Here is a 22,897-nt window from a genome sequence, read left to right as displayed (position 1 = left end):
TGGTGCATCTGCCAGTCATCTCAGTCACCGGACCCATGGCACCTGGGTCAGTCGCGTGACCTCCTGCCTTGGACACCGCACGTGATGACCTCAAAGTGCACCCAGCCTGGTACAAGCACCGTGGCGATCGGCAGTTGTTGCTGCAAACACGTGTGCACGTGTTTATGTGCGTGTACACACGTGTATGTGTGTGTGTCTTTGTGTGTGTGTTCACATACCTCGCGTATCCCTTATCCTGGGCTGGGGGAGGGGCAGGGGTATGGTGGAGTGGGGAGGGCAGGAGTGAGGAGGCAGGGGTAGGGGTCTCATTATTGCTCAAGGGTCACAGGACACGTGATAGACTCGAGAGCGAGAGAGGAGAGAGCCGAGCAGAGCGAGAGAGGGAGAGAGACGGGAGACGAGAGCAGCAGAGGTAAGGGCACACGGCAGAGTGCGAGACCCAGAGACCGAGACCCAGAGACCCAGAGACCAGGATGATGGTGGTGGTAATGATAATGGTGGTGGTGGTGATGATAATGAAGGTGGTGGTGATGATAATGATGGTGGTGGTGATGAAGATGGTGATGATGGTGGTGGTGATGATAATAATGGTGGTGGTGATGAAGATTGTGATGATGGTGGTGGTAATGATAATGATGGTGGTAGTGATGAAGATGGTGATGATGGTGGTGGTACTGATAATGATGGTGGTGGTGATGAAGAAAGTGATGATGGTGTGTATGTTGACATCGGTGATCATGATGATGATGATGGTGGTGACGCCGATGATGTTGGGAGTGATGAAGGTGTTGATGATGATGATCATGGTGAGGATGGTGGGGGTGGTGATGACGATGATGCAGACGGTGATGACGATGGTGATGATGGTGAAGGTGGATAATGATGCTGATGATGGTGACGATGATCAACGCAAGTGACGATTATCTGAATTGGTCATGGGCCTCCTCTAGGTTGACTCAGCCTGAAATGAGTACATGGTGCGGTGTGTAAACATCGCCACTAGGGCGACAAAGGCGGTCGGGCGTGGTGCTGGCCACCCACCCCCTCGGGTGCCGTGCCGGCCTTCATAGGTGCTCACGAACAGCACTTGCCCCAACAGTCTGTTAAGGCTATATGGGGGACATTTGTCTTTGATGATGGTGATGTTAATAACGTTGTTACTATTGTGAGCGATGCACGTGGTTGCTGCAGCTGCTGCTGATGATGCTCCTGATGCTGTTGCTTCTCCGAGTGATGATATTGATGATGAATGTTGAACTTATTTCGCACCGTGAAGATGGTGATGATGGTAGCCAACGGAGCTTGACGCCCCCTGCTCTAAGGAATCCGTTGCGTGAACAACGGAACGCCTCTTGACCGCTCCATTCAATGGGACCTCTCGCTCCCATCTCTTAATCACAATATTAATATTTTACCCTGCTAAAGCGCCTTGGATCCGGTGTACACAACGACAACAGCAGCCGCCATTCGCCACTAAGTGGCCGTGACGTCACCACGGCGCCTGTGCCAGGCTGGGTGCACTCCGAGGTCATGTGAAGTGTCGAAGGCTCGCTGCTGGCAGGAGGTCACGGGACAGACCCAGGTGGTGCCATGGGGTTGACTGACTGAGATGAGTGGCCGATGCACCACCTGTGTCCCCCACTGTGCCAACTTGCTGCGTTTTAGTCACCCGGCCCTCCGCTCGTTGTTGTGAGCGTCGCTCCTTTGCCCACCGTTAAACAAAAAGACAAAGATCCCTCGGATAGCCTTTCGCAGACTGTTGGGAGAAGTGCTGTTAGCGAATACTTGTGAAGGCCGGCACGGTACATGAAGGGGTGGGTGGCCAACACCACGCCCGGCCGCCTATGTCTCCCCAATGGCGATGTTTACTACACACCGCACCAGGTACTCAATTGAGGCTGAGTCGCCCTAGGGGACGCCCAGGACCGGTTAAGATAATCGCCACTGGTGGTGACCGCGAGCAGGAATCGAATCCGGGTCGCCAGGTTCGTAGCGCGGCGCGCTGACTGCTACACTACCGTGAAACACACACGCAGGCACACACGCACACAGTCCAACGGACGTGAATTCCACATCCTGAGGGGGGGGCGGGTGGACCACAGGAGGAGAGTCCCGGTCACCCATCATCATCGTTGTACGGAAAAGTGGCCTGACCACACACAGCCAAGAGCGGCGTAACGAGCAGGGGGGAGGGGGGGGGGCTTGCCTCTCCCCCCCTCAAGCTCTGCAACCCTCTACATATGAAGGTGTTATCGGCCAATTCATTGGGTGCTTTTACGTGTGGGAAGATACCGGAGCACCCGGGGAGAGAGTACATGCGCGTGCGTGCGAGGGGGAAACACTCTATCCCCGTACAGATGGAACAGACGCAGGGCACAGCGCCTCGACGCTCACGGCAAGTGAGTCTAACGACAGCCGTGTGCCATGGAGCGACCTTCCAGGCAGCGCCGTGTGGCGGTGGAGCCACCACCACCCAGGCCGATGTCTTGCGAGGGCCTCCCTAACCCACCCCCCACCCTCCAAGTAGTGGTTCTTCATTACAAGGCTCGCGGTGGCCTGCAGTGCGGCCTGCAGCAATACACAGCGAAGCGCATCCCCACCTCGTCGTCGTCATTGTGATGCTGTGACGAACCCAACAATGGTTTCAAATGGAGTGGGGGGCCCTCCTCACACTACTGACGATGTCTTGTCGGCGAAAGTGCCCCCCCCACCACCACCCTCTCTGACAATGAGTGGAGGACACTGCTCTTAAAGGGACCTCTCTTAAAGGGACCCTTCCCTTCCCGTCTCTCACGGGACCCTCCCTGTACCGATCCCCGTCTCGTGCAGGGACCTCGCGTGCGTGACTGACAGCGCCATTCCTCAGCATCAACCCAAGAGCAATGGCTCGCCCGGGCTCCCCGTTCTGGCAGCTCGCCCGAGTGGCGCCTCTCCTGCTGCTGCTGTTGGCGGCGGCGGTGGTGGGGACGGCCTCCGGCCTCAACTACTACCGACCCCGGCAGGAGGGGGGGGGGCCTGCCCCGCTGCAGGGGGGCACGCCGCAGGGGGACTGCCCCGCGGAGTGCGAGTGCCCGGCGCGCTGGCCCGAGTCCCTCTACTGCGACGGTCGCGGCCTCAAGGTGATGCCGCCCATCCCGGCGAGGATCCGCTTCGCGTTCTTCCAGGTGAGTGAGAAACGGGGCCCTTTAAGAGAAGGGTACCCTTTAAGAGAAGGGTACCCTTTAAGAGGTGGGTATTCTTTAAGAGGTGGGTACCCTTTAAGATAGGGGTACCCTTTAAGAGATGGGTACTCTTTAAGAGGTGGTTTTCCTTTAAGAGAGGGGTACCCTTTAAGAGATGGGTACCCTTTAAGAGATGGGTACTCTTTAAGAGGTGGGTACCCTTTAAGAGATGGGTACCCTTTAAGAGAGGTACCCTTTAAGAGATGGGCACCCTTTAAGGGAGGGGTACCCTTTAAGAGATGGGTACTCTTTAAGAGGCGGGTTCCTTCAAAAGACGGGTCCCTTGCAGAGGCGGGTACCCTTTAAGAGACAGGTTTATTTAAGAGAAGTGTCCCTTTAAGATGCGGATCGCTTTAAGAGGCGGGATCCCTTTAAGAAAAGGGTCCCTTTAAGAGTTGAGTGCCTTTAAGAGTCGGGTCCCTTTAAGAGACAGGTTTATTTAAGAGAAGGGTCCCTTTAAGATGCGGATCGCTTTAAGAAACAGGTCCCTTTAAGAGGCGGGTCCCATTTAAGAGACAGCTCCCTTTAAGAGGCGGATCCCTTTTAGGATCGTATCCCTTTAAGAGGCGGGTACCGTTAAGAGACGCGTCCCTGTAAGACATGTCCCCTTCAGGCATGGACTGTACCTTCAATAGTCGATTCCCTTCCATACATTTTCCTTTCAGAGATGCGTCTCTTTAATAGGGGTGTCCCTTTAAGACTTGTACATTTACGAGAAGGTTCCCTTTAGGGGCCGTCCACAAATAACGTCACGCGATTTTTGACGATTTTTGACCCCCCCCCCTCGTCACACGGCGTCATAAAAAGACTGACCCCCCTCAAATATGACGTCACAAAGCTCGCCCCCTCCCCCAAATAAAACATGCTTCAAATCGCTTGAAACTATTGTCATTGTAGTGCGTATTTAACGTGGCGCTGCACTCTGATGTTGTAGGAGAAAACATTTATTAAAAAGTATATTTAATTAAGTAGAACGTGTTGTCGATATTTAAGAGAGGGGTCCCTTTAACAGACGGGAAAGAGAGGCACCTTTACAATGGAACAGGTGCAGCCAAGCGCTGTCAGACGAGTCTGTGACTTGGTGAGCGAGTGGCGTGGTGAGCGAGTGACTGGGTGAGCGAGTGACTGGGCGAGCAAGTGACGTGGTGAGTGACTTGGTGAGTGAGTGACGTGGTGAGTGACTGGGCGAGCGAGTGACGTGGTGAGTGACTTGGTGAGTGAGTGACGTGGTGAGTGACTGGGCGAGCGAGTGACGTGATGAGTGACTTGGTGAGTGAGTGACGTGGTGAGTGACTGGGCGAGCGAGTGACGTGGTGAGTAACTGGGCGAGCGAGTGACGTGGTGAGTGACTCGGTGAGTGAGTAACGTGGTGAGTGACTTGGCGAGCGAGTGACGTGGTGAGTGACTTGGTGAGTGAGTGACGTGGTGAGTTACTGGGCGAGCGAGTGACGTGGTGAGTGACTTGGTGAGTGAGTGACGTGGTGAGTTACTGGGCGAGCGAGTGACGTGGTGAGTGACTTGGTGAGTGAGTGACGTGGTGAGTGACTTGGTGAGTGAGTGACGTGGCGAGTGACTGGGCGAGCGAGTGACGTGGTGAGTGACTGGACGATCGAGTGATGTGGTGAGTGACTTGGTGAGTGAGTGACGTGGCGAGTGACTGGGCGAGCGAGTGACGTGGTGAGTGACTGAGCGAGCGAGTGACGTGGTGAGTGACTGGGCGAGCGAGTGACGTGGTGAGTGACTGGGCGAGCGACTGACGTGGTGAGTGACTGGGTAAGCGAGTGACGTGGTGAGTGACTGGGCGAGCGAGTGACGTGGTGAGTGACTTGGTGAGTGAGTGACGTGGTGAGTGACTGGACGATCGAGTGATGTGGTGAGTGACTTGGTGAGTGAGTGACGTGGCGAGTGACTGGGCGAGCGAGTGACGTGGTGAGTGACTGAGCGAGCGAGTGACGTGGTGAGTGACTGGGCGAGCGAGTGACGTGGTGAGTGACTGGGCGAGCGACTGACGTGGTGAGTGACTGGGTAAGCGAGTGACGTGGTGAGTGACTGGGCGAGCGAGTGACGTGGTGAGTGACTTGGTGAGTGAGTGACGTGGTGAGTGACTGGGCGAGCGAGTGACTTGGTGAGTGAGTGACGTGGTGAGTGACTGGGCGAGCGAGTGACGTGGTGAGTAACTGGGCGAGCGAGTGACGTGGTGAGTGACTTGGTGAGTGAGTAACGTGGTGAGTGACTTGGCGAGCGAGTGACGTGGTGAGTGACTTGGTGAGTGAGTGACGTGGTGAGTTACTGGGCGAGCGAGTGACATGGTGAGTGACTTGGTGAGTGAGTGACGTGGTAAGTTACTGGGCGGGCGAGTGACGTGGTGAGTGACTTGGTGAGTGAGTGACGTGGTGAGTGACTTGGTGAGTGAGTGACGTGGCGAGTGACTGGGCGAGCGAGTGACGTGGTGAGTGACTGGACGATCGAGTGATGTGGTGAGTGACTTGGTGAGTGAGTGACGTGGCGAGTGACTGGGCGAGCGAGTGACGTGGTGAGTGACTGAGCGAGCGAGTGACGTGGTGAGTGACTGGGCGAGCGAGTGACGTGGTGAGTGACTGGGCGAGCGACTGACGTGGTGAGTGACTGGGTAAGCGAGTGACGTGGTGAGTGACTGGGCGAGCGAGTGACGTGGTGAGTGACTGAGCGAGTGAGTGACGTGGTGAGTGACTTGGTGAGTGAGTGACGTGGTGAGTGACTGGGCGAGCGAGTGACGTGGTGAGTGACTGGGCGAGCGACTGACATGGTGAGTGACTGGGTGAGCGAGTGACGTGGTGAGTGACTGGGCGAGTGAGTGACGTGGTGAGTGAGTGACGTGGTGAGTGACTTGGTGAGTGAGTGACGTGGTGAGTGACTGGGCGAGCGAGTGACGTGGTGAGTGACTGGGCGATCGAGTGACGTGGTGAGTGACTGGGCGAGCGAGTTACGTGGTGAGTGACTGAGCGAGTGAGTGACGTGGTGAGTGACTTGGTGAGTGAGTGACGTGGTGAGTGACTGGGAGAGCGAGTGACGTGGTGAGTGAGCGACCGGGTGAGGAACTCGGCACGTGAATAACCGGGTCAGCGTCGGGTGAGTGGATAAGTGTGGGTGTGTAAATAGGTGACCGGGTGAGTGAGCAGGTAAGCGGTTGAGTGAGTGCCTGGGCGAGCAGGTTTGTGATTGACTGGGAACATGGATGACTGGGGAGCTGGACCGGTACCACCTGGGACCTCTGTGGTCTACAGGAGGTTCTGCTAGTCCGGTTCTGGCTCCAATCACTCCGAGGGATGGAACAGTCTTCCATCGACGGGAGGTGATGAACGGTGGTGGTGGCGGGGGTGGCTTTACCCCCCCCCGCCCCACCGAAGATGAACATCCCAAGTGCTAGCTAAAGTTGCCCCTCGGGAGTCACCCTGTCAGGTGAATTTCATGCTTGAGTGGGCCATGATGGCGGCGATTGAGCTGAAGTTATTTAAAGGCGTGGAACAGATCAGCTGGGATTTAGATTTTTTCTTTTTTGCAATCTTATTTATGCAGCGGTAAGGGCCCCAATGAGCTGCTGCGACGCTCTATGTCACATTTAGCAGCGCGGGTCTCGCTTACAACGGCAGGAGGCTGTGACGGAGTGATTTCAAATCGTCTGGGGGCGATCGCTGCTATGGCACAGCCTTCTCGGGCTTGGCCACGTTTGGGGGTTTGGCGACCTTATAAAGGCCCTGACGGTAGGAGGCCGCTCGACTTTCTGTGCAGCCCATGGGACTTGTAATTACTAACGCGCTCTTCCGGCATCGACACATTGACACAACATCAGTGATGCCCGCCGGGTCCGAGCAAGGACATCTGCTGGACTACATAGTTCCTGAACAGCAAATGTGGGCCCATGTCCTTGACACCAGGGCCTACCATGGAGCCGATTTGCCCACTGACCATCGTCTTGCCATCTGTAAGATGCGCCTGCCTGATGTGGTACAGGAGGATGTGGAGCTGAGTGAACGTGCCGATGACCGGTACCAGCGGTGTCAAGATTGGCCTCTCTGGAGGTTTGTGAAGAACGCTGCTACTAGGCAGTTGGAGGCAGTCGTCCTTCAACAATAACGAGCGGAGCACCGAGTGACTAAAAACGCAATGAATTGGCGCAGTGGGGGAGCACAGGTCATCTCAGTCAGTCAACCCATAGCACCTGGGTCTGTCCCGTGACCGCCTACCAGCAGCGAGCGTTCAACACTTCACGTGGCCTCAAGGTGCACCTGGCCTGGCACCAGCGCTGTGACGATGTCACCGCCACTTAGGGGCGAATGGTGGTTGTTGTTGTTGAGTGAATGGATGGGTGAGTGGGCGAGTGGATGAGCGAGTGGGGGGGGGGGGGCGGAGGTGAGTGGGTGGGTGAGAAGGTGGGTGAGTGGGTGGGTGGGTGAGTGATTGGGTCAGTAGGTGAGCGAGTGGGTGGGCTAGTGGGTTAGTGAGCGAGTGAGCAACTCTATGCAGGATAACCAGCTGGACGTGGTGCCGGAGGGTGCGCTGAGGAACGCCACGCGCCTGGCATGGCTCGTGCTGCAGAGGAACCAGATCACTGAGCTGGACAGCGGAGCACTCGCACGCCTCGGGGAGCTGCAGAGACTTTACCTCGACTTCAACAACCTCACCCAGGTGGCTCACCACCACCACCGCCAACGCTCACCAGCAACACTCACCACCAACAACAACACGAAGTGGCGGTGACGTCACCACGGCGCTTGTGCCAGGCTATGTTCACGTTGAGGCCACGTGAAGTGTCGAACGCCCGCTGGCAGGAGGTCACGGGGCAGACCTAGGTGCCATGGGTCAACTGACTGAGATGACTGGATGATGCACCACCTGTGCCCCCTACTGTGCTAATTTGCTGTGTTTTAGCCCCCCGGCGCTCCACTCGTTGTTGTGAGTGTTGCTCCACCGCCCTCCGTTGTTGTTGGAGGGGGACTGCCTCCAACTGCCCAAAGGTGTTCTTCACAAATCTCCTCCACAGAGGCCGATCTTGACACCGCTGGTACCAGTCATAGTCAAGTCCACTCAGCTCCACATCCTCTTGTATCACATCACTCCATCTCTTCTCCAGCCTGTGCCGTACCCATTCAGCTCCGAACAAAAGCTGTTTAGGCATGCAGTGGCTGGGCATGCGGGCTACATGACCCAGCCAACGCAGCCTTGCTTGGAGAAGAGCTCACCGATGGGACTTTGTCCAGATCTTTCAAGGGTTTGAGAGCTCCTCACACAATCCAGCATGGTTAAACCCAGGATGGATCGTAGGCAGGCCAGCCTAAATATTTCTAACTAGCGAAGATGTTCCATTAGGGGGGTCCACATTTCGCAAGCGTAGAGAAGGGAGTGCATGACTGTGGCTGAGAAGACCAAAAGCTTCGTGTGGAGCGACATACCAGGTAGCTTCCACACAGCGTTAAGCAACTGATGAAAAGATAATGCTGCTCGACTGATTCGGAGTGAGACCTCTGCTGTCAAACCGGAGCCGGTCCAGTCTGGTCAAACGCAGGATTCATCATAAGCATGCCAGCCTGAATGTTTGTAACCGGCGCAAATGAAGGGAGGGCATGACTGTGGCCGAGAAGACCCGTAGCTTCGTGCGGAGTAGCAGACCAGGTAGCTTCCATACAGCATTACGCAGCCAATGAAAATATAATGCTGCCCGAGTGATTCGGAGCTGGTCATAAGCACACTGCCCAGGTATTGGAAACTCTCCACCCTCTCCACAACTGCCCCATCACCAATTGGGAGTTGTGGGGGTGGAGTGTCTGATGGTACAAAATACCCAGGCAGGTGCTTAGTTTTGGTGGAGCTGATGATAAGGCCGACCTCTTAGTAGCACGCTCCAGGTTCAGTAGCAGCGCCTCCAACTCCTCCTCTGAGTGAACAGCAATTACCAGATCATTGGCATACGTAACATGGCTGACCAATAGGGAGCCATCCCTTGACCGCACTCTGGCATCGATCAGCCTCCCATTGTATCTGTACCAGATGGAAATTCCTCAAGTACAGCCATCGAAGGCTTCACGAGCTACATGATCCAAATATATGGCAAATAACGTGGAAGCCAGAGGACATCCCTGCCGCACCCCAAGGTGAACAGGGAATGACTCGGACTCCCAGCCACGTAGTTTTACCCGGGCCTGCCCACCATCATCAAGGCCTTTAATGAATGTGAGCAGAAAGTCAGGGACTTTGAAAGCACGAAGAACAACCCAGAGCCCAGGCCTACTAATGGTATTGTAAAGGAAAGCCGACACAAGGTTGCAGGGGGTTCGTCTTTTATTCTTTTTCTCCCATCCACACCTCGTTCCCCAGCCGTCCCAATCTCGTTCCCGCCAACCAATCCTTCTTCCCGCCCGTTCTCTCCCTCATATCTCCTCGCTTGCTCCTCCCCCTTCCCCTGTCACCGTCCCACTCCCCCTCCTGTTGGTGGGAAACCTTCCCCTGACACCCCTACAGTATCATAGGCCTTGACCAGGTCAATAAAGCAGAGATGAAGGTCTTGTTGGAATTCATTACACCCATGCTGTAGCAGACGGACTTATCAGGATCACCACTCATCACCACCGCCAACACTGACCACCACTCACCACCACCATCACACTCACCACCACCATCACACTCACCATCATCACCATTACAATCCACACCACCGCCACCACCACGACCACGATGGCACTCACCACCCACCATCACCACCATCACACTCCTCATCATCACCACCATCACACTCCTCACCACCATCGCACTCCTCGCCACCATCGCATTCACCATCATCGCCATCACAATCCTCACCACGACGACCATCAACCGCTCATGCTCGCACAGCCCCGGTGACCCCTCTCCCCAACCCCAATGGCGACTGCCAACCCCCCGGCCTCCCCCCGCAATCTCCCCCCGCACCGCCTCCCCGGACCCCCAGGTGCCCCCCTCCCTGCCGCTGTCCCTGCTGGACCTGCGCCTGGGCCACAACCGCATCTCGTCGGTGGCGGGCGGCACGTTGGGAACGCTGCACAACCTCACCTCACTGCTGATGCACAACAACCTCCTGGGAGAGGGGGGGCTCGGGGCCCTAGGGTCCCTCAAGGTGAGTGGGGGCGGGGGGAGAGGGGGGCAGGGGTGAATAAGTGAGAGGGTGAATATGAAGGTAAATGAGAGGCTGAATGAGAGGGCGGATGAGAGTGAATGAAAATTGATTAGCGAAATATTAAATAAAGCGAATGACAATGAATGAGTGAATAAAAGTGACTGAGATAGTGAATAATAAGTAATGAGTGCACGACTGCATGGATGAGAGAGTAAACGGCTCAGTGAATGAAAGAGTGAATGAGATAGCGAATCATATGGTAAATTTATGTGAATTAGATGAATGGCTAAGACAATAAGAGAGTGAATTTGAGAGTGAGTGACAGGGTGAATGATTGAATGAGAGAGTGAATGAGAGGTTGAATGAGTATCAATGGACTAGCACTGCGCTCCCTGCCCAAGTCACCCCACCCCCGCCACACAGCCCCCTGAGTGCGTGAATGAGTCGATGTGTTAGTAAATTAATGATGTAATGGATGAGTGTAATAATTAATGTAAGTGAAAATGTAATTGTCAATGGGTGAGGGAGCGGGTGGGAGTCTTTGTGAGTGGGTGGGCGGGTGGGTGAGTGCCTCGGTAAGCGGATGGGTGAGTGTCTCAGTGAGTGTGTGAGTGTTTTGGCGAGTGAGTGAGTGAGTGGGTGAGTGTCTTGGTGAGTGTGTGAGTGATTCGGTGAGTGAGTGGGTGGGTGTATTGGTGAGTGGGTGAGTGGAGGAGTGAGTGTCTCGGTAAGTGAGTGATGAGTGAGTGTGTGAGTGTTTCGGTGATTGAGTGTGTGGGTGAGTGTCTCAGGAAGTGGGTGGGTGAGTGAGTGTGTGGGTGAGTGGGTGGGTGAGTGAGTGGGTGAGTGAGTGTGTGGGTGAGTGGGTGAGTGAGTGGGTGAGTGAGTAGTTGAGTGAGTGGCCGAGTGGGCGAGTGAGTGGCTGAGTTAGTGGCCGAATGGGGGAGTGAGTGGCTGAGTAGGTGAGTGAGTGGCTGAGTGGGTGAATGAGTTAGTGGCTGAGTGGGTGAGTGAGTGGCTGAATGGGTGAGTGAGTAAATGAGTGGGTGGGTGAGTGGCTGAGTGAGTGGCTGCGTGGGCGAATGAGTGGCTGCTTGGGCGTGTGAGTGGCTGAGTAGGTGAGTGAAAGACCGAGTGGGTGAGTGAGTGGCTGAGTGAGTGGCCGAGTGGCTGAGTGAGTTAGTGGCTGAGTTGGTGAATGAGTGAGTGGGTGAGTGGGCGAGTGAGCAGATGAGTGGGTGAGTGAGTAGCTGAGTGGGTGAGTAAGTGGGTGAGTAAGTGGCTGAGTGAGTGGCCGAGTGGCTGAGTGAGTTAGTGGCTGAGTGGGTGAGGGAGTGGCTGAATGGGTGAGTGAGTGGCCGAGTGCATGGCTGCGTGGGTGAATGAGTGGCTGATTAGGTGAGTGAGTGGCTGAGTGGGTGAGTGAGTGGTTGAGTGGTTGAGTGGGTGAGGCGGTGAGTGAGTGGCTGAGTGAATGAGTGGCTGAGTGGGTGAGTGAGTGGCTGAGTGGGTGAGTGAGTGGCTGAGTGGGTGAGTGAGTGGTTAAATGAGTGAGTTGGTATTTGTGTAGTAAGTATTCAGGAGGCTTGACGACGGGATCGGAGGCACACTTATTTATTAACACCAACTTGTGTACAGTAGCGGGTACACACAGTACTTAAGGGGTTAACGTCCCCTTTACTCGGCTAACAGGGAGACACAACATCTAACCCCGCTAACCTAAGCCCAAGTCCTCCACTACGGAGCTAAGGGAGGCTACCTATCCCAGCCCTGGTCAAGCTGGGATCCCGGCACCCTGAGTCTGGGCTCTCGGGGCCACGCCACCGGCTTGCCCTGGTCGGCCCTGACAAGGACAGCGAGCCAGGGGAGCTCCGGGGCCTATGCTAGCTGGTCTTCGGTCTTCGCTGGTTAAAGCTGATACCCCGACCTCGAGCCCTCCGGCTCACCACCTTTTATAGTACTCGGCCCCCGGGAGGGGCCCGTGGGGGATGCAGGTGCGGACGTTGGTGTGAGCACCTCCTCTGTGTACGGCCCTAACCACGCCCCCTGTGTTTGTTAGCCATCCGCGCCCATACACAATTACACCTCTACATCACCCCCCCTGTACAGCTCGCAGCCGTCCCCGGCTGCAACAAAAACAGAATAAAGGTGCATCCCTCCCCAAAACCGTGTGTGCCTCGCGTAATTTTAACAAGAACAATGACAACCATATCAACAACAACAGGAAACGGGTAGAAGACGAAAGAGAGAAAAAAATAACCCGGCGCACCCCCCCGAATAAATACCCCATTCCGCAAAACCAACATATATATACACGCGCCCCGGGCGCCTCCCCCCCTCGTCCACAAAGGCCCCCCAACGGCCGACCTCACAATAGTCTGCGCGTTCTCGCGGCGGGCCCGTCACAAGGGCCCGTCCCGGCATGCTCAGTGGCGGTTGTTGACGGTCCGGGTGCGAGAGAGTCTGGTTTCGCTGCCGAGTGACCCCCGACCCCCCCGGGGGGGGTTGGCGGTCGTGGACCCGTCACTCCAGTTGCACCTGGAGATGGAACAGTTGATGTCAGGTTAGGCGAGAGCAGCGACGTCGGGGAGTCGGCGGACCCCTCACACGTTTGGCCATGCGTGTGTGTGTGCGAACCACGGGGCGGCGCAATGAACGGTTTCAACCTTGAGGGGTGCACGTACCACCGACGCCTCCCCCATTTGACGCGTACACATTGCGGCCGCAAGACCTGTACGACCTCCACGGGCCCCCGCCACGGCCGTACCAACTTTGACGAGGTCGCCAGCGGCACCTAGGGGCAGTGCAACCATGCCCTGTCCCCTGGTTTCCATTTGAACACATGTGCCCGCCCCAGCCGAAGCCTCTCGTTCGCCTTCTGGCGGAGTTCAGAATTTTGCACGGCCGCTTCCCGCGCCTCAGATAATTTGCCGATGTTAAATTTAACGTGTTCGGACAATGTAGACTTCGCCCGAGGCGCCGAGAGCTTCAGCTGGGTCGTCACAGGGGGGTTAGCCTCGCGGCCATACATTATAAAGAAAGGGGAAAATCCGGTGGCCGCATGGGGAGCCATCCTGTAGGCTTGCAACACACCGGCAATGCGAAGGTCCCAATCTGTCTGGGATTCCGATACCTGCTGGGACAGCATGGACGTGATGGTCCGATGCAGCCGTTCCACCATCCCGTCAGTTTGTGGGTGATACGGGGAGGTCCGAATTTTCTCCGTACCCAAGAGGTCGCACACCTCGCGGAGGAGTTTCCCCAAAAAATTCTTACCCTGATCAGTCAGCAGCCGTTCCGGAGCACCCTTGTCGAGGACATAGCCCTGGACAAAGGCCTCCGCGACGGCTGCTGCTGACTGGTTGGCCAGTGGCCAGGCCATAGGCCATCTCGTGAAGTATTCGACCCCTGTCAGTAAATACCTATTTCCCCTGGGTGTAGCGGGAAATGGCCCGAGAATATCTAGAGCAACGAGCTCGTTAACCCGGGAAACCTTTATGGACTGCAGCGGAGGGTTGGACCCCCTTGCTGGTGGCTTCCGCTGCGCGCATTGCGTGCACGACCCCAGGAGATCCCCCACGTCCTTTGCCATGCCCGGCCAGAAGAAATCGAGCTGGAGCGTGGCAAAGGTCTTGTGAACCCCCAAGTGCAGGAGCCGTTCATGAGCAGCCCATACCACCTTACCCCTTAATGCTGCAGGCACGACGAGCCGTTGGCGACGGGATTTTCCGTCCCAGTGCATTAAAAGACCCTGGAACAACCCCCACGAGTCAACGTTCGCCACCCCCTGACCAACCCCCCCGGTGCGACGGCGCAGAGCGAGGAGGGAGGTGTCCTCCATTTGGAGGCGTCCCCACTCCGCGACCGACAACCCCAGCAACGAATCCCTCCCTTCTTGCTCGATAGGACCCGAAGCCGAAGGCGCATCGGCGGCGGCCACGAGGACCGAATCGGTGGTGACGTTCGGGGGCCTACAACGCCCCGAACCCAAGAGGCAAGTGCACTCCGAAGTGGGTGGCAACCGCGACAGGGCGTCAGCGTTCGTGTGGCGGACGCCCTTACGATATGTGGCAGAGCGAGGAGGGAGGTGTCCTCCATTTGGAGGCGTCCCCACTCCGCGACCGACAACCCCAGCAACGAATCCCTCCCTTCTTGCTCGATAGGACCCGAAGCCGAAGGCGCATCGGCGGCGGCCACGAGGACCGAATCGATGGTGACGTTCGGGGGCCTACAACGCCCCGAACCCAAGAGGCAAGTGCACTCCGAAGTGGGTGGCAACCGCGACAGGGCGTCAGCGTTCATGTGGCGGACGCCCTTACGATATGTGGTGACAAAGTCGTAGTCTTGGAAAATCTACAACCATCGAGACAACTGGCCCGATGGTTGTTGAACCCGCAGGGCGTACTGTAGAGCCGCATGATCTGTACGGACGGTGAAACGCCGACCGTACAGATACGGGCGGTACTGCTGAATGAAATAAACAATTGCCAATAATTCCCGACGGGTAACGCAGTACCGTTGTTCCGCTGGAGACAGTACTCGACTACCGTAAGCCACCACATGCTCTACGCCCCCAATAAGCTGGGACAGCACGCCCCCAATGCCCGTGTTACTTGTGTCTGTATCGAGCAAAAAGGGTTGTGAGAAATCGGGGTAATTCAACGGCGGAGCCCCCACCAGGGCATTCCGGAGGGCGCGAAAAGCAGCCTCCTCCTCCGGCCCCCAATGAAACCTGACTCCCTTGGACGTCAAGGCATGCAATGGTTTCGCGATCGTAGCAAAGTCAGCCACAAACCGTCGGTAGTACGATGCGAACCCAATGAAACTCCTGACCTCTCCCACCGAGGTGGGAGTCGGCCAGGAGCTGACGCATTCCGTTTTGGCGGGATCAGTGGATATCCCCGAGCGCCCAACAATGTGACCCAAATTCCGCACCGATTCGCGGAGCAAATGACACTTCTGCGGTTTAAATTTCAAATTGGCAGCCCGCATTTTGAGAAAAACAGCACGCAACCTCTGGAGGTGTTCCTCGAAGGATTTGCTAAAGACGATGACATCGTCCAAGTAAATTAAACACGAATCCCATTGCAAGCCTGCCAAGACCAGTTCCATTAACCGCTGAAAAGTTGCCGGCGCAGAATGTAAGCCCATCGGCAAGCGGTTAAATTGTAAGAGACCTTGCGGTGTACGAAAAGCAGTCTTAGGTTTTGATTCGTCATCCAGAGGAAGCTGCCAGAATCCAGAAAGTAAATCGAGGGTGGAAAAGAATCACGCCCCCGCCAAGGCATCGAGCGACTCATCCATTCGAGGAAGCGGGTACGCATCTGCCACAGAAATTTTGTTCAATCGCCGAAAGTCGACACAAAACCGCAGTGAGCCGTCGTGTTTTTTCACCAAAACGATCGGCGCGCCCCACGGGCTGTTGGAAGGGTAAATGATATCGGCGGCTAGCATGTCATCAACGGCCGATTTGACATGATCCTTTTCGGCGGGACTCAGCTGAAAGGGATTTTGGCGGATTGGCGCGCTGTCACCCGTGTCAATATGGTGTCGCAGCAATTTAGTACAACCAATATCAAATTTGTGTTGACTAAAAACGTCGGCAAATTCTTTCAGGAGAACTCGCAGCTGCGCACGCTGCGAGTCGGACAGGTCCACTGATCCCACGCAAAGTGCATCCAGCCATCCGTCATCACAGTCCGAATGCGGTCGCAATGGAGGATCGGTGGTTACCTGACCCACGAGTGGTTCCTCATAGGGTGCCGGCGTTGCGTGTGCAAGCACGGTCCCTTGAGGAACCACGGCCGTTCGCGATCCTACATTAAGGACTGCAATGAAGGGGTCCTCATCCCCTTTCCCCATGGTCTGAGCCGCTAGTAAATCGGGGCCATTGACCCCGGCCCGAGATGGTCCCAACAAGACCCCCCGATCCGCAACCCCCTCAGCAAACGGCCGACGCAACCTAAGAGGGACGAGCATCTGAGCCCCCGGGGGTACGCGCACAGTTTTTGCTACGAGCGCCTGCACGGTTGCAAACGCCCGACGCCCCGTGGCGGGGGAAGACAAAAACGTTACGCGTCGACCCGACGGGAGCTCGATGCACCCCTGGTCAATCAAGATACGAATGGGCATTTTGGCCAAGAAATCCGTCCCCAACAGGCACGGAATCGCCAGTGAGGAGGAAACCAAAACAGGGCCGGATAATTTAATGTCTCCAATGCAAATTTTGGCGCGGATTTGGCCAATGATGCCTAGCGTGCCCCCGTTAGCAGCATAGCATGGCACGTCAACGAGGAGCAAGGGACGACTTTGAACGGGAAGAATGTTATAGATCAAATCAGATATAATGGTCGCCGACGCTCCTGTGTCAATTAAAATCCGCACCTCTACCCCATGAATATGACCGACCACAACCGACGATCCCGCCGACGCTGCAACGACACGATGGGCGAGCTCCGACCACTGACCCGGTTGGAGTGCTCGCCGCATTTCAGAACAATCGGGCGCAACGGCCGTCGATTTGCGAGCCCTGTTCGATTGAGCGCGTGAGTGTGTGTCGGATGTGTGCATAGGCCAAACGTGTGAGGTGCCACGACTCGCCGTATTTCTCTGCTGGAGCTTGGGTGGAGACGGCGCGGCGTCCTGACGAGGTGTCGCCCCGCGCTGGCGGGGAGCCCGGCACCCTGAAGCAACGTGGCCTTGAAGGCCACAGTTGTAGCAGCGTGTGAGCGCCCGAGATGGCCTGGGCTGCTCCTGGCGGCTCGGTCCATTCCGAGCCTGTGGTGCCGCTGATCTCCATTCCCCCCACCGCTCCACCCCGCAGACCGCCTCCGATGGGAGGGTGGTGGCCGCCATGGCATGGCCGGCCACCCCCTCGGCGGCCTTGCGACGTAGGGACTGCAAGCCCCCGTGGATGTGGCGCGCGACCAGCAAGGACGACATCTCTGCGTCGTCTTGAGCCAAGACGGCGACGTCCTCCTCGTCCATCCGCGGGAAAGCTGCCTTCGCCAGGGCCAGGAGAGCCGTCCGGAAGGCCAGGGGCGATTCGTTGGCGCCCCGATGCCGATCGTGGAATAGCTGCCTGCAGTCCGAAGGCGGGCCATAGACAGCTGACAGCAGCTGCAGCGCCAAGTGCAGCGTGGCGCGCTTTTCCTTAGGCGCCGAGGTGAGAGTAGCCAGGGCGTCGTTGTCCAGCATCGCCGGCAGCGCGCGTAGTGCTTCGGCGTCCGTCCAGTTCGCCATCTCTTGATGAGCGATGAACCACCTTTTGAAGCCGCCCCAGTCTCCGTCCGCGCCCACGAATTCTTTGAGAGGCGGCAGTCGCTGCTGTAACGCGACGTCCGTGGCTGCGGATCACGCTCCGTCGTTCCCAGCAGATGTTACAGTGTGGGCGGGCTGCGAGCATGGCATCGCCGGTCGCTCTGTTGTTGACGCGCTGGCTGGTATTGATGATGTCACGGCTCGTGCTTGGCCCTCAGCAGTCACCTGACGCGGGCCGGCCCCGCCCTCTGCCCGCACTGTAGTGACGGCGGGAAATTTAACCGCGAGCCGCGTCGGGGTGGCGGGAACTGTCGCCGCGCGTCGGCTGCTGTCGTCGTCCCGCGCAGCCCCTCCAGCCCCCAGCCACGTGATCTCTTCCAACGCGGCGGCCGCAGCGTAGAGCAACTCTGCCAGGCGGGAGTGAGCCAGCCGAAGTCCCTCGGCCGACGCATCCCCCCCTTCCTGTCGTAGCAGCGCGGGTGTACTCGGCCCCGGCTGCTCCGATCCGACCTCGGCCATCTCTGGTGGCGATTCGGCCGCGGTGTCCTTCATCTCCGACTCCCTGGTACGTGTCGTCCCTCGTGTGTCCATCGTTGAACGTTTTACTTCTGACACCAGATGTAGTAAGTATTCAGGAGGCTTGACGACGGGATCGGATGCACACTTATTTATTAACACCAACTTGTGTACAGTAGCGGGTACACACAGTACTTAAGGGGTTAACGTCCCCTTTACTCGGCTAACAGGGAGACACAACATCTAACCCCGCTAACCTAAGCCCAAGTCCTCCACTACGGAGCTAAGGGAGGCTACCTATCCCAGCCCTGGTCAAGCTGGGATCCCGGCACCCTGAGTCTGGGCTCTCGGGGCCACGCCACCGGCTTGCCCTGGTCGGCCCTGACAAGGACAGCGAGCCAGGGGAGCTCCGGGGCCTATGCTAGCTGGTCTTCGGTTTTCGCTGGTTAAAGCTGATACCCCGACCTCGAGCCCTCCGGCTCACCACCTTTTATAGTACTCGGCCCCCGGGAGGGGCCCGTGGGGGATGCAGGTGCGGACGTCGGTGTGAGCACCTCCTCTGTGTACGGCCCTAACCACGCCCCCTGTGTTTGTTAGCCATCCGCGCCCATACACAATTACACCTCTACATTTGTATCCCCCCCACCCCAGTCTCTGCGTCGCTTGGATCTGTCGGGTAACGCATTGCGCTCGCTGCCCACGGCGCTCCCCGCGACTCTGCAGCAGCTCTACCTGGACCACAACCTCGTGCCCTCCATCCCCAGCGGCTTCCTCAAGGTCGGGTCACTCAACGGTCCCGGGCTCACGATGCTCTCTTGCTGTCGTTAAGCTGATCAAACATTTTACTGTTACCACGTAAAGCCCACTGAGCTATTAGCCCAACGAAGTGACTTATCCATACTCTTTGGTTGTTTTGGTAAAGTCACGTAGATAGAAAATTATTAATAGATCACGACGTTTCGATCACAACACAAGCGACCGTATTCATGTGACAGAGAGACAGCTACTGAAACAAGGTCTTATATAGGCCTGAGATGGGTGCAACCTCAGGGTAAGAGGGCGGGGCTAGAGATGGTCTCCCTGAGGCTGTGGAAGTGGCAATTGTATCAATAGAGATCCTACCAACAGCTTGGTTACGAAAACCAACAATGTCATCACTAACTCGACTTCTCTATTTGAACCAACCAAGCTGCTCTCAGGCAGACGATCTCTAGCCCCGCCCTCTTACCCTGAGGCTGCACCCATTTCAGGCCTATATAAGACCTTGTTTCAGTAGCTTTCTCTCTGTCACCTGAAGACGGTCGCTTGTGTTGTGATCGAAACGTCATGATTTATTAATAATTTTGTATCTACGTGACTTTGCCGAAATAACCAAAGAGTATGGATTCCTGCAGTCACGAAAGCTTCAAATCAAGATTGAAGTGGCTTATCATCCTGTTGATAAGGGCACCATGGAGACGAGATGTTAGTTACCTCGCCTGGTATGCAGGAGGTCGTGGGTTTGATCCAGACCCTGACACCTGCTGTATATTTGGAGTTGTCTCTCAACATGATCATGTGGATTTTTCTCTGGGTCCCCCCGGGTATTCCCTACACATTTACAATCAACAGCACGTGTTTAGAATATTTGGCTGCATTAATTTTGCACCTGATGGTAAGCCACTTCACGCGATCGCCACGGGGAGAGAGTGCCGCAAACTCCAAATATACAGCAGGCATCAGGGTCGGGATCGAATCCACGACCTCCTGTATACTTGTATACCAGTTACGGCCAAGGTAGGATGAGGTAACGACCCGGGCCAAGGCCAGGGGCAGGGCCAGGCTCAGGGCCAGGCCCAGGGAGGGTCAGTCTCCCTTGCACGCGCGTGGTGGCGCAGTACCGGGGCCGTACCACGAGGGTGCGCCACCACCACGGGGAACTCGTGGACGGGGGTGGGGGGGACCTGGCAGAGAGGGGCACCCAGGATTTGGCCCCGATTCCGTGAGGAGGGATGGTCCTCGTCATGTTGAACGACCGCTTTCATCCCTGCCACTGACTTTGACCCCCAATCACCCAGGGTGTGTCTCAGTGTCCGCGTGTCTACTCGCGAGCCCATGTCTCCCCATCCCCGCGTCTCCTCATCTCCACGTCTAATCTCCATGTCCCCATCGTGGCCCCCCCCCCGCCCCCCTCTATCTCTCCATCATGACCCATTGGCGGGTGACCCCGGTACCCCCAGGCCTTACCCGAGCTGCAGTACCTGCGCCTATCCCACAATGCCCTGGGGAGTGCTGAGATCCCGGTGGAGGCGTTCAACTCCTCGGCCTCCCTCCTCGAGCTGGGCCTGAGCTTCAACAACCTGTCCCGCGTGCCCGCCCTGCCTGCCTCCCTGCAGCACCTCTACCTGCAGGGCAACAGCATCCGTGGTGAGCGACTCGCACACTGTAACGGTCCACGTGCCCCTACATGTCACGTGCCCCACGTGCCCCCTATGAGCCACGTATCCCGCACCCTGTGCCCCACCTGCCCCATGTGGCCCACGTGCCACCTGCCCCACGCACCACGTGTGACCCACGTGCCACCTGCCCCACGCACCACGTGTGACCCACGTGCCACCTGCCCCACGCACCACGTGTGACCCACGTGCCACCTGCCCCACGCACCACGTGTGACCCACGTGCCACCTGCCCCACGTGCCTCGTGTGACCCACGTGCCACCTGCCCCACGCACCACGTGTGACCCACGTGCCACCCTGTGCCCCACGCACCACGTGTGACTCACGTGCCACCTGCCCCACGTGCCCCGTGTGACCCACGTGCCACCTGCCCCACGCACCACGTGTGACCCACGTGCCACGCGCCCCACGTGCCTCGTGTCACGTGTCCTACGTGTCACGCGCCACGTGCCCCAAACCCAGCGCCCCTTCGACGCGGTGATGTGAGTGGTAATTTACGATGATTCCGCCTGGAAAGCCTCAGCGAGTCTCGAGACTCTCTGTCAAGAGGGTCCTGCCGAAGGAAGTTGGTAGTAGGGGGCGATGCTGCTGCTGCTGCTGTGCGATCCCCATTGAGGTGCCACGGTGGCTAGGAGGTCGTGGGTTCGATCCCAACCCTTGACGCCTGCTGTATATTTGGTGTTTGCGTGTCTCACTATCCCCGAGGTCCCGTGGATTTTTCTCCGGGTCCTCCGTTTTTTTTTCCTCCACATTTACAATCAACACCATGCATTTAGAGAATTTGGCTGCTGCTACAGATTTCCACATGATAAGCCACTTTTATTGGGCTATCATTGCGATAGTCAGGACCGCTTCTGAAAAAGAGTTACGGAGCACAGTGGGCCTTGACCTGGTAAAATAATGTTGTTGTTGTTGTCGTTGTTGTTGTGCGTGCTCCCCAGAGCTGGACGCGCAGGCGCTGTGTGGGGGGGGTGGTGTAGTAGGGGGCCCTGGGGCCCCCCGCGGTCTTCGCCGCGTCCGCCTGGACGGGAACCCCCTCCCCCGGGGACTGCTGCCCCACCTCGCCTCGGCCTGCCCAGGACCCGAGCTCGTCTTCTGAGACCTGACCCCGAACTCGACCTTGGCTTTCACTTGAGATGACCGCACCCTGACTCCGAACTCGACCTTGGCTTTCACCTGAGATGACCTCAATCTGACTCCAAACTCGACCTTGGCTTTCACCTGAGATGACCTCACCCTGCACACCAAACTCGACCTTGGCTTTCACCTGAGATGATCGCACCCTGACCCCGACCTCGACTTTCACCTGAGATGACCTCACCCTGAGATGGCTCTTGCGCGGGATTGTCTGGGACCCGAGCCCGTCTTTTGAGACCTGACCCTCACACGAGATGACCTCCACCTGAGATAACCTTGACCCATGTATAATGCATGTCTCTGACCCCCCGTGCCAGCATGACCTCGACTCTGAGATGACCCTGACCTTCACACCGGCATTGACCCTGATGACAATGACCCGACCTAAGCCATGGCCTGCATTCAGCACGACCCTTCACCTATGAGCTCACCTTGACCCTGGCACTCTCCGACCTGGATGCTGGGCCATAGGTGGTCTTCTGAATCGTGACCCCGAGATGACCCTGCCTTCACCCTACCCCTTCTCCCCCGAGCTGCCTTGACCTTGACCGTGACCCCAGTTCCGGCGTCTCGTCGTGACCGTGTCGCCACGTGGACAGCGCTCGCGTCTCAAATATAATCAACAGCAAGAAACCCCCGCGTGTCCTTTGTGATGTTCATCATCATCAGCAGTAGCATCATCAGTAGTATCAACAACATCAATATCATCATCATCATCAACAACAAGATCACCAGTCTTCTTGGTTCTTTCGGTAAAGTCACGTAGAAGGGAAGTAATAAAATAATAAAAATAAAACATAATAAAACAATTCTCACGACGTTTCGGCCACAACGCAAGTAGCCGTCCTCAGGTGAAAACCAGGTCTGTCGAGGTGACAGCGTCTGAATGAAACAGCACACGTGCTTGGAGCATGTATATAAGCTGGGTTGGAAGGAGGGGAAAAAAAGAAGGGGCGCCTTGACAAAAGAATATGCATATCAAGAGGAATTTAGCATATTTATGGGAAATACAGGTATTTGGTTAGTACTACTTATGCCCGTGCATTATGCAGGATTAGCAGCATCAAAGGGACGGGATATGGGAAATGCAGGTATGTGATTTGTACTACTTATGCCCGTGCATTATGCAGGATTAGCAGCATCCCCCCTTCCAACCCAGCTTATATACATGCTCCAAGCACGTGTGCTGTTTCATTCAGACGCT

General features: G+C 56.8%; 1 protein-coding gene across 1 annotated transcript; it reads left to right on the top strand.

Annotated features, from left to right (window-relative positions):
• Positions 1 to 325: 325 nt before the first annotated feature.
• LOC144731186 (fibromodulin-like) lies at positions 326 to 22,326 on the top strand. Its single transcript, XM_078612157.1, has 7 exons — positions 326 to 412; positions 2,830 to 3,164; positions 7,725 to 7,886; positions 10,180 to 10,344; positions 18,772 to 18,897; positions 20,340 to 20,526; positions 21,498 to 22,326. The coding sequence occupies exons 2-7, from the start codon at positions 2,883 to 2,885 to the stop codon at positions 21,653 to 21,655; spliced, it is 1,080 nt and encodes a 359-aa protein (XP_078468283.1). The 5' UTR covers positions 326 to 412; positions 2,830 to 2,882; the 3' UTR covers positions 21,656 to 22,326.
• The last annotated feature ends 571 nt before the right edge of the window (positions 22,327 to 22,897 follow it).

Source organism: Lampetra planeri, chromosome 38 (genome assembly GCF_965212315.1).
Source record: "Lampetra planeri chromosome 38, kcLamPlan1.2.h2, whole genome shotgun sequence".
NCBI classification, from domain to species: Eukaryota; Metazoa; Chordata; class Hyperoartia; order Petromyzontiformes; family Petromyzontidae; genus Lampetra; species Lampetra planeri.
Note: the sequence above shows the minus strand (reverse complement) of the source record. Positions and strands in the feature narration are given on the sequence as shown.

Coding starts and splice junctions, on each gene's coding strand:
- LOC144731186 (XM_078612157.1), top strand. CDS start 2,883: ATGGCTCGCCCGGGCTCCCCGTTCTGGCAGCTCGCCCGAGTGGCGCCT. Junction 3,165..7,724: donor TCCGCTTCGCGTTCTTCCAG/GTGAGTGAGAAA, acceptor AACTCTATGCAG/GATAACCAGCTGGACGTGGT. Junction 18,898..20,339: donor TCCCCAGCGGCTTCCTCAAG/GTCGGGTCACTC, acceptor CGGTACCCCCAG/GCCTTACCCGAGCTGCAGTA.